Source organism: Giraffa tippelskirchi, chromosome 10, assembly GCF_054371585.1.
Source record: "Giraffa tippelskirchi isolate mGirTip1 chromosome 10, T2T-mGirTip1v1.2.pri, whole genome shotgun sequence".
In the NCBI taxonomy this organism is placed as follows: Eukaryota; Metazoa; Chordata; class Mammalia; order Artiodactyla; family Giraffidae; genus Giraffa; species Giraffa tippelskirchi.
Genome location: NC_137284.1, coordinates 21,914,770 through 21,930,028, shown reverse-complemented (window position 1 = coordinate 21,930,028; position 15,259 = coordinate 21,914,770). Strand labels below are relative to the sequence as shown.

Sequence of the window (15,259 nt, the reverse complement as noted above, 5' to 3'; positions counted from 1 at the left end):
GTCCCCTGACTTCTGGGTGCTTTCTTGTGTGGTCACCCTCTTCCCACCTGGGGTGGTGAGCCCCCTTCTTCAGGGATCTGTAACAAACTCTTTTTCTGATCTGTTGGCCTTACCATACCCAAATATTCATTGGAAGGACTGATGCTGAAGCTGAAGCTCCAATACTTTGGCCACTTGATGTGAAGAGCCAACTCATTAGAAAAGATCCTGATGCTGGGAAAGGTTGAAGTTAGGAGGGAAGGGGATGACAGAGGACAAGATAGTTGGATGGCATCACTGACTCAATGGACATGAGTTTGAGCAAACTCCGGGAGATGGTGAAGGACAGGGAAGCCTGGCATGCTGGAGTCCGTGGGGTTGCAAAGAGTCAGACATGACTGAATAACAATAAACCATACCTGAATAATAATAATAATAAAACCTATGTTTTAAAACAAAAAACTTACTGTTACAAGTATTTCAAGCAGGAAAAAGAGTCAAAATGTTGAAAATAGGAAAAAAAAGAAAAGAAATAACAACAAAAAACCCTGCACACATCATCAGTGGGAAGGGAAACCTCTTGAGTCAACCAGCCAGGAATCCTGGTTGAGAGAGGGTGAGGTGTTAGCCCTGAGGCCTTAAAGGAAGTCAGGTCTCACTGGAGATGGGATGGGGTTAGGGTGAAGGTCTGAGCAAACACAAAGTATTTCCTTGCCTCATTGATGATTCCCTGTCTGTCTGAGGACTCCCACAGGGTTAGAGCTGGGGAAAGGGACAGTCCTCGGGGAAGTTGGGAACCAAATTTGGCAGATGCTGTAGCCAACTGGACCACAGGAAGCCCTGGGCTGTTTTTCCTTAATCTTGAGACCTTCTCACTTGTCCAAATGCTGCCGATTCCAGGTCTTTCTCAAGTGTACATGTCCTGGAGGTGGGCACCTCTGTGTGCCAAGAAGGGCAGGTATGCCAAGCAGAAGCTCACGTCATCTTTCTTTGAGTGGCGCCTGTCTCAGCTTCTCTTCCGACCTGGAGTTAGGTCCCCTTGCTGTGAGTTTCCCATCCTTGGGAGCAACTGTTGGCTTTTTTGAACACTTTCAGCTGACTCTTGGCATAGAGGCTGTTTCTTGGTATAGGAGCCTGGAGCTCCTGAATCAGGCTGGGGGGTTCGGAAAAGTGGGGGCTCTACTTTGGGCAGTGTGCCCATCTAGCAAGTCTACTGAGCATGCACTACTCGGGATATGGAAAGACACTTTGTGCAAGAGAGATGTGAGTCCCTGTTTAGGCTGGGAATCAACTTAGTTCAAAGTAAATTGGATGGCCAATTGCTTGGAACTGGATGTACTTTTTTGTTTATTGAACCACTGTGTTGTAAATCATGTTTTTCAGAAGAAAGATTAAGGGAAACCAGGGAGTTCCAGGATGTTCAGGACACAGGGAGCTAAACAAGCACTCTGTGTTTTGCTAATTAATGAGATTGAGGCAGATTCTTCCAGTAAATGTAAAAGTTTGACTTTGTTCAATCATAAGCAGTATATGTCACGTTAGATTTTCCTGCCAATGAATATAGAAGGGAAAGGAGTCTCTTTTTGAAATAGCATTTTATTGTTCATCTAGAATTAAAACTTTTTCTATCTTATAAAATTGAAAAACATACTTAATAATCTAGATATTTGAAGAGACTAGCAAGTACAGAAGGTTTAATATGATTCATAAGATGTACTTAGCGTTAAACATTTGAAATTTAAATTAAAAATAAGATGAATTATTGGGACTTAAAAAATTTCCCCTCTCATCACTTACGTGTGAAATCTAAAATATGACACAAATGAATTTATTTACAAAATATAAATAGACTCACAGATATAGAAAAGAAACCTGGTTACCAAAGGAGAAAGGGGGTGGGGGGAAGGGATAAATTAGGAGTTCGGGATTAGCAGATACACACTACTATATTTTGGGTTTCCCTGTTGGCTCGGTGGTAAGGAATTTGCCTGCCAATGCAGGTGATGTGGGTTCGATCCCTGGGTCAGGAAGATCCCCTGGAGAAGGAAATGGCAACCCACTCCAGAATAATTGCTTGGGGAGTCCCATGGATGGAGGATCCTGGCGGTGTATAGTCCACGAGGTAGCAAAGAGTTGGACATAACTTAGTGAATAAACAACAACAACTACTACTATATATAAAATTAACAACAAGGTCCTACTGTATAGCACAGGGAACCATATTCAATATCCCATAAAAAACCGTAATGGAAAAGAATACAAAAAAAAATGTATATATATATGCACACAAATATATACATATATGTATATAACTGAATCATGTTGCTGTATACCAGAAATTAATGCAATATTGTAAATCAACTCTACTTCACTAAAAACAATAACAAAATTTCCCCTCATGAAATGAGTTCTTTGTCTCACCAACACTGCACAATTCCATGAGAGATTTGGGGTTTTGAACTGTCGGTAACTCAGTACTCCTTTTTGCAAGTGTTTAAAAAGAAAGAAAATAAAGTATCTTAAAACACAATCAGAGCCTTTTTTGTACATTGTATGTTGAGAGACAGCACCAGTTGCTGACTCTTATCGTGGCCTATTGCTGACGGTGGGCTGGTGACATAATCCCAGGATGCTCCTCAATACATGTTCTTTATCTTGATCCGTTCCATCAGTTAGAGTCCAGGAGGCTTCAGAAGAGCAATAACCTCAGCCAGCAGCAGCCTTTGGGGGAAGAGACTCAGAATTAAGTACAGACAGTTTCGAATGGGAAGTTCCTGGTGCCTGGAAAAGGCAGATTCTATGCTAGTAGGAACATGTTCTCTCTTCATGAGAGTGTGTGGGCTTGGCAAGAAGGGATGTACACCAAACAGAATTAGGAGTCCATATCCTTAATTAAGTTGGTGATCTTTTTATATGTATAATGGTGAACTTGCTAAGTAGAAGAAACAGGAAGAAAATAATTTCCCCCATCTTCCCTACTGCAGTAATGGAGAGCCTGCTGGCTGGAGGAAATAAAGGGGCAGGAAACCTCTGACAGCTGAGCTATTTCTCATTTTATGAATTTTAAGGCAGACAGGATGGGAATGAGTAATGAAGTTAGCATCTGAGGACTGTTGTTCCTTGAGAGGAGATAATCTGATGAGGATTAGTGACACCTTGCCTTCTCTTTTCTTTCACTATACTTTTTGTACATAGTCTTTCCCTTTTATTAATTGGAATCTAACTGATTTTATCATCAAATAAATAAGAGCTTTCTCTCTACGCATGTATAATCATCTCCCCCAAGTACAAGTCTCATTTTCATGACGGCATAGCCTGGATCTGGTTATTTCTTGTTCCCTCTCCCTGCAACATGTGCCCAACATCTAGTGTAGTGGCTGTTGCATTGAAGGTTGAATGAATGAATAAAAGAATGAACATGTCATTGTAGAAATTCTAAAAACCCAGAATAAAATGAACGTTTACCAGTACCTAGAAACACAGATATTGTTTTATGTTCAAATTCTTAGGTTCTGTTTCACATTGAGAGAATGTCTTTTAACAAACATGGGACCATATTCTATTTCACTCGTTTCCCCTTAGATGTTAATTATGCTTCTCCAGGTCAGTAAATGCTCTTCCACAGTATGAGTACCTGACAGAGCAGAAGTCATTCTAGGTGTGCCCCAATCCAGGGCTTGGCTCTTAATCCTGCTTCCAGGCCCAGGTGGCTGGGTTTTAGGGCCTGTGATGGGAACTCGGTGTCACAGTCTCTGCTGGGAAGGTATACCGGTGTTTTGTAATGAGACTTTCTATCAGAGATAAGCATGGGAAATGGAAGGGGCAAAGTTCTGGCTTCTGCTGTCTGAAGCTGAGGTTGCTGTGTCCAATGGTGTTCTCCCAAACCAAATCATCCAGCCTGGAATTACAGTAACCTATCCTTTATATTTTTAAGAGGTACACCACTTCTCAGAAGAGAGCATTGCTCAGGTATGGAGGCAAGGGGCTGGAGTAGAAAGAGCATTGACCGAGACATTGTATGCATCCTTGGTTTTGGTACTTGAGTAAGCCATTTATAGTCTCTAAAGCTTCTCCATAGAAAGAAGTTTGGAAGTGGACTGTTTCTTTTTTAAAAAATTTATTGGAGGATAGTTGATTTACAATGTTGTATTAGTTTCAGATGTACAGTAAAGTGAATCAGTTATACATATATCCACTCTTTAAGATTCTTTTCCCATATAGGTCATTACAGAGTATTGGGATGAGTTCCCTGTGCTATATGTGTGTGTGTGCATGTGAAGTACCTTTAGTCATGTCTGATGCTTTATGACCCCATGGACTGTAGCCCACTATGCTCCTCTATCCATGGGATTCTCCAGGCAAGAATACTGGAGTGGGTTCCTGTGCTCTCCTCCAGGGGATCTTCCCGACCCAAGTATCGAACCCACATCTCTTATGTCTCCTGCATTGGCAGGAGGGTTCTTTACCATGAGTGCCACTTGGCAAGCCCATGCTATTAATAGGTCCTTATTAGTTACCTATTTTATATACAGTAGTGTTTATATGTCAGTCCCAATCTCCCAATTTATCCCTCCCCACCTCTATCCCTGGGCTTCCCTAGTAGCTCAGCTGGTAAAGAATCTGCCTGCAGGGCAGGAGACCCCATTTCAATTCTGAGGTCAGGAAAACCCCCTGGAGAAGGGATAGACTATTCACTCTGGTATTCTTGGGCTTCCCTGGTGGCTTAGACAGTAAAGAACCCACCTGCAATGCGGCAGACCTGGGTTCAATCCCTGGGTTGGAAAGATCCCCTGGGGGAGCACATGGCAACCCACTCCGGTATTCTTGTCTGGAGAATCCCATGGACGGAGGAGCCTGGTGGGCTACAGTCTGTGGGGTCGCAGAGTTGGACACGACTGAGCGACTAAGCACGCACGCACCTCTACCCCGTGGTAACCATAAGTTTGTTTTCTACATCTGTAACTCTATTTCTGTTTTGTAGACAAGTTTATTTGTATGGAAGTGGGTTGTTTCTTAATGAGTAAAGCAGAGACATTCCCAGGAGATCTGGTATATATGTGAGAAAGAATGAATTGACTCCGACTCTATAAAAGATGAATTCATAGATAAACAAAGCACCCTTGTCCTAAGGAGAAAATTGGGATCCCCTTCCCAGTAATTAGAGATCTCAAAAGGTAGAAACACCTTGCCAATTAGACTTATGGACAACAAGCTTGAATACTGTGTGTCAGTTTGAAAGACAGCTTCTTACTTATACATGTTTCATAGTAAACATGTGTTGGGAGTATACCTTACCTGCCCTCATTGATCTCTCTTTTCTATCTTCCTCCTCTGTTGCTCCATTCTCTCTAGAACAATGGTCTCCCATCTTTTTGGCACCAGGGACCAGTTTCATGAAAAACCATTTTTCCATGGACCAAGGCAGGGTAGTGGTGGTTTCAGGATAATTCAAGCATATTACATTGATCAGGCACTTTATTTCTATTTTTATTATATCAGCTCCACCTCAGATGATAAGGCATTAAAGATCCCAGAGGCTGGGGACCCCTGCTCTAGAACTTCTGTTAATAGGAGGAGGGGGAGATTAGAAAGGCATCCCCATTGTTTCATTTTACAGTCCTTTTGGACTTTGGTGGGGGGGTGGTTTCCTACGGGCTCATAAGTATCTGCCTTCCACAGCACCTACCTCAGCCCAAAGCAATAAATGATCCTGGCTTGCTGTCACTAAACAATTGTCTAAACTGCTGTTTCCTTTACCCCTGTCCTCCCGTCCCTGTTTTCACATCACAAAAACTATTTACTTCTTGAGCAAAGAGCCTCAGACCTCTTTATACTACCCTTCCTCTGAGCCCTGGGCGAGAAGGCTCTGTAGAGAGTACTCCCCTTTATTTTTGCCTATTTCCTTTCCCCATTACAAAATCCTGAAACTTGCCTTTCCCATGTCGATTCTGCTTTATTGTCACCTTCTCCCATGGGGCACACCTCCTGCAATCTTGAACAATAGAATGGGAAAGAAGGGGCTCCACCCTTTTTTTTCCTTCACTGTTTTTTCCACAGATTTTATGCCCCATGTTCTTTGGAGTGTTTTCTCCTAAGTCGTAGGAAATTCTTTCCTGCTCTCCCTCCAGCCTTACCAATGTTATCTACACAATTGATTTCCAAAACAGGGAGATTTAACACAGGTATTCCTGAAGTCTACCCCAAACTTGCTGAATCAGAACCTTCAAGATTCTGGCCCAGGAATCTGCATATTTAAAATGCTCACAGGATGCTTCTGAGATAGACAATCCGATTAGCAATGTTTGGGGACAAAGCATGTCTCCATTATATTTGCTGATAGATCTCATGTCACTCACAATGCTCATTTCTACGTATTTGCTGCTGCTTCTCTTTAAAAAACATTTATTTATTTTTAATTGATTGATGATTGGTTTACAACATTGCTTTGATTTCTGTCATTCATCGACATGAATTAACCATAGGTGTACCTACGTCCCCTCCCTCTTAAGTCTCCCTCCCACCTCCCGCCCATCCCTACCCCTCTAGGCTATTACAGAACCCCAGTTTGAGTTCCCTGAGTCATACAGCAAATTCCCATTAGCTATCTATTTACATATGTTGATGTATTTGCTTGCATGCTACTTTCTCCATTCATCTCGCCTTCTCCCTCTTTTTCCCCATCCTTGTCCATAAGTCTGTTCTCTGTGTCTGAGTCTCCATTGCTGCTCTGTGAACAGATTCACCAGTACCATCCTTCTAGATTTCATATATATGCATCAATATATGATATTTGTTTTTCTCTTTCTGACTTACTTCACTCTGTATAATAGGCTCTAGTTTCATCCACCTCATTAGAACTGACTCAAATGCGTTCCTTTTTATTGCTGCCAACACTCTTAATGATATTGACTGTACTGAACCTTCCCACATCCTGAAATCTAAGATCTTGCTCTTGCTGAAGTCCCAATATGCAAATATCTGGGGGAAAGAATGTTCAGATGAAAAGAACCAAGCCCTTAGGGTGAAATGTGCCTGGAGGGCTTAAAGATTAGGGAGACCAGGGTGGTGGATGGAGTGAAGCAAGTGAGAGGACAGACCTAAGTCATGAGGTGTGAGTGAGACAGAGCAGAAAGCCATCGCAGGGCTTTGGCTTCAGCTATGGGTAAAACCGAGATCCTCTTGAGCAGAGAGAGACATGACTTGTCTTGTATTTTAACTCTGGTTGCTATATTGGGGAACAAGGGTGGAAATGTGGAAGCCAGTTAGGGATTCATCACATAATCCAGTTGATGGTGAAGAATAATAGGATGAAGCTGGAGAGGTGTTTGCTTTCTGGATATATGTGACAGTAAGTTCAGCCATTCAGGTAGGCTGGGATTTCACTACCTATAAACAATGTCCATATTCATCTCTAAATGACTGACCCTATACCATGTGTATCATTGTTTCAAAGCTTTTCCATTCTTCCTAACTTCCAAACTCCACCTTCACATGACCTCTATCAGTCTCCTCTTTCATAAACTCATTGATTCAGTCAATAAAAAACAACTTGTTATGGGGGTGGTGCTGCAGTAGGTGTTAGAGATACAGCAGATTGTCAGTAAGCCAGACCTAGGTTCCCACCCCTAGGTTTTGTGCACTGTGCTGCCAAACTCAGAAATGCAAATAGGCAGAGAGTGATGAGTGACCGGTAAAGGACAGGTGATCCTGGTTTTCCTCAGTTCTCTGTCCTCCATCTCAAAATACATCTTCCTCATCCTCTCTCCTTTCCTTTCATTATCAGAAAAAGATCTGCTTCTACTACACCAGGGCAACCACATCCTTAGTGGTCCTAATGGAGTCTTGGACCTTGGCATATATATTATGCCCATCTTTCACTTGCAGTTACCTTCCCTTTTTAACTCTCTCCCTCTATCTTTTAACCCTCCCTAATCTTTATTTTATTTTTTGATCATGCATGTGGGACCTTAGTTCCCCAACCAGAGATTGAACCCATGCCCCCCTGCAGTGGAAACATGGAGTCTTAACCCCTGGACCACCAGCAAGGCCCACTCCCTCATCTTCAAATGATTCCTCCTTTGACATTTGCATGCATTAATTCATTTAGTAACTCAGCAAGTATTTAATGAGTGGTGATATCCAATTCCCCACTTATTTCAGGTCTGTACTTTGGCAACTGAATGTGATCAGAGAAAAACACAACCACGGTGACAAGTCTCACTTTCAATTCATGGTCATTAACCTCGAGCTGCCTTGCAATCCACTACACTTTCTAGCTCATTCCCTGTGCTGTCTCCTAGACGATAATTTTTCACTTCTATCCTGAAACTTTCAATACCTCCTCCTCCATCCTCCTCTTAGTTGATGACTTTGCTCCCTATTTCACTGAAAAATGGAAGTGATTGGAAATAAACTTCCACAAGCTTCCACCATTGAACACACTGACCTACCTGCGTTTATTCCCAGATACCTGGCTGTCTCTTCTGCATGTAATGTGTGTGGTGTGTGTTCACATCACTGCTGCTGCTGCAGCTGTGAAGTCGCTTCGGTCGTGTCCGACTCTGTGCGACCCCATAGATGGCAGCCCACCAGGCTCCGCCGTCCCTGGGATTCTCCAGGCAAGAGTACTGGAGTGGGGTGCCATTGCCTTCTCTGGTTCATATCACTACCTAAGGCCAAACTTAGGTTTAGATCCTGAAGGAAACAGTGACACCCATTTCCAGTGAGTGATCAAGTCACACTAAACATTAATATCCATTCAAAAATTTTACTACAAACATAGTCTCATATTATCAGGGTGATAGAAAGTGAAGGCAATATAAACAGACATCCATTTGACATGCCTGTGTGTGCAATAATCGCATCATCTATAACTTCAGACCATTGTTTACAACCATCTGTATACAGAATTTCCAGTGCAGGTAGAAAGACTGTCACCCTCTCCTTGAATTTGGACAGAGGTGAATCTTAGATGTGTATTTTTTTCACTTATTCTGTCACCAACATTCCTGTATACTTTATTATGCAAAATTATTTATATTATCTTTAACAAATTTTTTAATTTTTACAATTTATAGGCATATTTGTTGCAATACGAAAGAAAACAGAATTCATGTCCGACTTTCTAAAGTATTAGTGTAGATTTCACACAAGACACCCACTAATGGGCTATTTAATTTTTAAATAATTAGGCAACTGCTGTTTTGTTTTATATTGTATAAGTATCCTTGATAGATTGTTAAATAGATTTTCAAATATTTCTGACATTACCTGTAAAAATAAGCTATTTTTAGTTAATTTTTATTTATTTAAAATATTAATATTTTTTCTCTTGTAAAATGATTAAAATAATTGATATTCAAAATTTTTCTACCCCTGATCCTCCAAAAACTACTGTTTTCCAACCAACATACTGTCAGGGAAGGATTCGATTTAAATAATGAGGATGTCACTATTTGTGTTATATACTTATTTACTGATGACTATAATATAAACACTATGGAGCTAGAGACATCCAGCATGTATAGGAACAGCTCAGCAAGTACCTGTAGAATGAATAAAGTCATGAAAGAGTGCTGGTTATTCACCAAAGAGCGTGATAAGCACTACAGGTACAAATGTGATGAGACGGACATGGTTTCTTTTAAGTTTAAATCGGTCCTTGGAAGGGATTTTTAAAAATAGTCACATAAGGCAACCGGGCTTTTAAGTTGTTTGCATTTCCTCTACTTTTTAATCTCCAAAAGAGACATCAGTTGCGTTGTCTTAACTGATGATTTGTTGCCCTGATAACTATGTCATTATGGATGTCATTGACAGTCTTCGGTCCTAAGTGGTATAAATACATACAAGAAAGCTCTGTGAAGTCAAAAGAAAATCTTGGCATGTCTCTCTTCTCCCAGATGCTAGATTTTTTTAATTCAAACCAAGTCTGAGACTCTGTCTTTCACTTATATTAGCAAACAATGATGAGATAACATTTAACTAAACGGGCAGAGAGCTGAGAGTCAAAAAAGGTAGTACTTGCTGGCCAGTTCAAAGAAATCCAGCAAAGGAAAAAAGAATCAGCTTCCTTTGGTTTCAGGCAGAGAATCAGCCTTTTTTGTTTGTTTGTTTGCTCTGTCTTTAGACAACATAGAACAATGTCAACTTGACTGAACTACAGTCTCCAGGATTCTCTTTAGAGAATGTTTCTGGTAAGGATGAGGAAGAAGCAACATTTTCTCTTGAGAGCTAAAGGCTCTGTTCACACACATACAGGCCTCATTGGCCAGGATGACACTGCTGATATTTTTGACTCACAGTGACAAGAGGGCAGACGGTGACACCCCAAGCCCCAGCTGGGAAAATACAGCAAAGAGCTGTCCTTCACCAACCCCAGACAGGGAGCCTGGCACTTCCCCGTTGGGCTCCCATATTCCATAACAGCTGTTACCTCCCTCTGTGTCCTGTTATGGGTTTCTTAGAGATTACACACTAGCCCCTTGCACCAAACACTCTCACTCCCACTCTGAGGCATCTCCAGGATTGGCTTGGGGAAGCACAAACTCCTCTCTACCAGGATTGCCCCTCTCTCAGGATCCAGCTTAGATAATATACCTCTTGCCTTCGAGGCTGAGAGGGCTTTCGATCGCCTTGGAGCTGAGAGCTCAGCACAGCCACTCAGGGTGGTGGAAGGAGCCTCCACCACCCATGCAATTCAGTGGGGCTGGTCTGTCGGTTTTGAAGTGCAAGGGCTTTGGACATGAGCTCAAAGGATTTAATTTCTGACACATCTGCTGTCTGGCTCAGCAGGGACCATCCTGAGGGAATGACCAGGAAAATACCAAGGTCTAGGCTGGAAGAGCATCCTTCAATCACACATCTTCCAACCTCCAGGGGGCCTCCATCCTGGAGCTCCACACCCTTCATCTCCATAGCCCAGATGACCCTGCCTCAGCCCTTCTACCCCTGACAGCAGACACCAGGCAGATCAGAACTGCTTATTTCCTCAGGATTACACAACCAGGGAAATGACCTGTGGATGAGAACAGTCATCGATGTCCAGTAAGTCACCCTTTGCAGATATGTAGGAGAAATGACCTACAGGGACTCTTCCCGGGCACCAGAACAGCTGTTCTCCTCACCCTATGACCCCACCAGGGATGGCTCAGTATAAATACAGCCACCTTTCCGCAGCAGGAAGGGACCACCCACTTTGCTCCACTGGGGATCAGGTGAGGAACCACTTCAAGGAGCCATTTCTTTGAAAACATTTGCTTTAAAACATAATTTTTCTGATTTCTATTTCTCCTATATGCGGTCAGTGCTGGCTGAGTGGTGCATGGGAAATGCTTTTAGATTAACAACAGGCTGCTTTAGTAAGACACTGCTTGGACCCAACTGTCCTCTTCTTCCACCAAAGCCATCTGGGTGACCTCTTAGAGAGCCTTGGGTTCAAGGTCGGTGGGTTCAGAATTGAGGGCTTGAGGCTGTGAGTGAGGTCCTACTGCAGTGTTTCCTAGTAGGACCACTGAGAGTCCACTGGAAATGAACACCCAGTCTCTCCTCGACATACAAACCCCAAAGCAGAGAAGGGTGCAAGGCTTGTCCGTGTCTCCCTGACCCTCTCCTTTCCTTTCAGCACAATGAAGCTCTTCACAGGCCTCATTCTCTGCTCCTTGGTGCTGGGAGTCCACAGCATACTTTCCTTCCTTGGTGAGGCTTATGCAGGTAAGGCCAATGGAGGGGCGATGGTATCCTTGGGCCTCTAGACTTCACCCTAAACACCCCTGAGAGTTGGAGCTGCTGTCCTAGGAGATGTTGCCCTATGTGGTAGAATGTGCCAGGTGTTAGGGGAGTATTTTCAGACAGATTGGAAAGCACAGGATTTATGTCCATCAGGTACTAGAGAAAGAACAAGCATCATTTCCAGCTGAAATAGCAGTTTGAGTGGAAGACACAAAACAAGTCTGAAATGGAATGAAATTTCCCTCAGACCAACTGCATGAAGTAGGGTGAAAGCATGTGTGTAATCCATGTTCTCCTCTCCTGTCCCTCCACCCCTACTCCTCCCTCCCTCCCTTCTTCTCGTCCTTCCATTTCCTAGTTGGAAAATTCAGAGACCTTCCGAGCACCTTGCTTGTGCTTCCTATACTCAGTGACACTGTCCCTGCTTTAGTCTGTTTCCTACCCTTTCCTAGCCTTTAAACTGACAAAAAAAAAAGGTGTGTGCATGTGTGTGGGAACCTAATAGCATATGAAAGCCTCCACAAGGAACTCAGCTCTTAACGCAGTTTAGAGGGACCCACTCTCCTACTCCAGTACTCTTTTGCCTGGAAAATCCCATGGATGGAGGAGCCTGGAAGGCTTCAGTCCATGGGGTCACTAAGAGTCGGACACGACTGAGCTACTTCACTTTTGCTTTTCCCTTTCATGCACTGGAGAAGGAAATGGCAACCCACTCCAGTATTCTTGCCTGGAGAATCCCAGGGATGGCAGAGCCTGGTGGGCTGCCGTCTATGGGGTCGCACAGAGTCGGACACGACTGAAGCGACTTAGCAACAGCAGCAGCAGCAGCAGCACTCTCCTACTCTGCCCAGGGCTGGGGAGTTTTCCACGACACTAGCAGCACTGACTGGGGCAGTTCCAGGAAGACAGGGGCAGTTCTGGTCAAGCTGGGACAGTTGGTCACCTACTTACCTGCAGAACACCTCTGTGAGGGGGCATCTTCCTCCACCTGAAGGGGAGAAAACCGAGGCTTAGAGCAGCCGAGTCCGTCGCCCAGGGACTGAGTGCCCGTCAGCAGGAGGCAGGACAGAGGTGGGAACCCCGCTGCCCTTGAGGCCAAGGCTCTCACCGAGCAGCCTTCTCCCAGCACCACTTCCTAAAGCCGGGGGCTGATCAATCTTGGCTGCAGTTTGGAGTCACCTGGGGAGCCATGAAAACTATTGCTGCCTGAGACCAGCCCAGAGACGGGAAGGTGATTGGCCTGGGCTGTGAGGCCTCAGGGGATTTTCAGTATCTCCCCAGATTATTGGAAAGTGCAGCCAGGCTGAGGAAAAGACCCACTTCTTCAAGCAGCCCACATCATCAGTACCGTCCACTAGAAAGTTCTCAGGATTCCGTTCACTCACCTAACAAGCAGGGGAATCAAGCCACAACTGATCCTTTCCTGAGGCAGGAATACATTTCTTAGGCATCAGAGCAGAGGAGCTGTATGTCTGCCGCTTTCTCAGAATCTGTCTCCCATGTCACCTCCTCACTCACCCACGTGCCCCAGAGCTTATCATATGCAGCTTCCTCTGCAACAGTGGTTCTGGACCCAGGGCAACCTTGTGTCCTGGAGACGTTTGGTGATGTTTGGGGGCATTTTCGGTTGTCATACTGGGGAATAGTTTGAGAGGTCAAGGATGCTGCTAGACATGTTATAATATCCAGGACAGCCCTGAACAACAACAATGTACCTGGTCTCAAATTTCAGTAGAATGCTGTTGAGGAATCCTGTCCTGTAATAACTCCCTCTGCCCTTAAACAGATCAGATATAGCCCTCACTGAGATGCAGCACAGAGAAAGCATCACAGGGGTCAGACAAACACGTCCCACAGCTGTAGCCCCCCCACCCCACCCCAATGACTCTCATTCCAGTACCACGAGCAGGCAACTGGGCATAAGGAACGCTCTTCTCACCCTATAGCATCTGTGGTGCTATGACCACAGGCTGAAACTGAGTCAGTAGAATATTTTTCCTCCCTTGATTCTTCTGTAAGCTGTGTCACAGTTTTCTCTCCACCTGGTAATCCTTACTCCACGTGCTTTGCTTTCCAGGGGCTAAAGACATGTGGAGAGCCTACTCTGACATGAGAGAAGCCAACTACATAGGCGCAGACAAATACTTCCATGCCCGGGGAAACTATGACGCTGCCCAACGGGGACCAGGGGGTGTCTGGGCTGCTAAAGTGATCAGGTACCGGGGCCCCTGGGTTGCAGAGATGGTTGAGCAGAGCTTGGCTGCCTTGGACAACCTGGAGGGGCCAAGCCCTGGAGAACTTTCCTGTAGGGCTGTGGCCCCTCCTAGTATTAAATACCCTCCTGCTCTGTGCCCAGTGTGAGGGCTGAGAGGCTGAGGAGCAGAGCAAGGCTGGTGAGACAGGCGACTCTCCACCCTCCCTCTATGGGTGCTGTTTACCCAACATCAGGGGACTTGCAGGGCTGAGGTGGTAGTGCCTGGGAACCACAGGGTTGTAGCCCCTGTTTCCTTGGCTCCTCTCAGAGTCACTGATCCCTTGGAAAGAGGAGAGATGGGGAGGGTGGGGCTGTGGCTCATAGTCCTGGATTAACCCCCTCCCTGCCCTCCTCCTTTCCAGTAACGCCAGAGAAACTATTCAGGGAATCACAGACCCTCTACTTAAGAGTATGACCAGGGAGCAGGTACGAGAGGACTCGAAGGCCGACCAGTTTGCCAACGAATGGGGCCGGAGCGGCAAAGACCCCAACCACTTCAGACCTGCTGGCCTGCCTGACAAGTACTGAGCTGCGTCTCTGTCTGCTCAGGAGACAGGGCTGTGAGTCCCCAAGGGCAGGGACACTGACCTAGAGAGTTCTCTGTCCACAGAAGGCAGCAGATCTAATAAATGCTTACGAGATGGAATATTGAGAACCGTGTGTCATTCTTTGGTATAAGGACAGCCTGTTATTTCCAGGACTGATGGCAGGACACCCACGTGAAGGCTGAGCCTGTGGCTGTGTGTTTGCTTCTCAGACACAATCTCAGCATCATTCAGGACAGACCCCCTCTCCAGCCTTCCCTAATCAGACCCGCTCCCTCTCCAGGCCCCTCTGTTACACTGGGGCCATTTCCAGGCCCTTCTCTGTCAGGCCTTCTCACTCCCTGCAGTTGTGTCCTGTCACCTTCTCTGCCCCAGGTCTAGTCCCCTAGCTTGTCCCTGGTGCTCTCTGTGTGGGGTCAGGGAACACAGTCACAGGAGGAGGGACGGTGGAATCCTACTCCAGAAATTTGTTCCTTGATCTCCTGTTCATTTCTCAGCAACTCTTAGAAATCTAGTTATGAGCCAGTTTCTTTCTGTGCCATCCAGAACTGCCTCCAACACTGTTTCCTGCCAGTCTATTTTTTTTTTTTGCCTTATTTGAAGCCAAAATGAAGACGTAGGGCCTCCTCACTTGTGACTGTTTCCTCATAGCCTCTTATTTTAACTAGCTCACTTGCAGAAATGATAGTAGGGAGAGAGCAGGACAGAGGAGTCTACTTCTGTAAGTGAGCGTCCAGAAACCAGTTAGTGA

General features: G+C 44.8%; 1 protein-coding gene across 3 annotated transcripts; it reads left to right on the top strand.

Annotated features, from left to right (window-relative positions):
- The first annotated feature begins 11,606 nt into the window (after nt 1–11,606).
- LOC145523407 (serum amyloid A protein) lies at nt 11,607–14,618 on the top strand. 3 transcript variants are annotated; one of them, XM_081533641.1, is made up of 3 exons: nt 11,607–11,691; nt 13,787–13,925; nt 14,440–14,618. In XM_081533641.1, exons 1-3 carry the CDS (start codon nt 11,607–11,609, stop codon nt 14,489–14,491), a joined length of 276 nt encoding a protein of 91 aa, XP_081389767.1. In that variant the 3' UTR covers nt 14,492–14,618. The 3 variants fall into 3 exon arrangements, with proteins under 3 accessions (XP_081389767.1, XP_081389766.1, XP_081389765.1); XM_081533640.1 differs by having other exon boundaries at nt 14,335–14,618; XM_081533639.1 differs by having other exon boundaries at nt 14,326–14,618.
- The last annotated feature ends 641 nt before the right edge of the window (nt 14,619–15,259 follow it).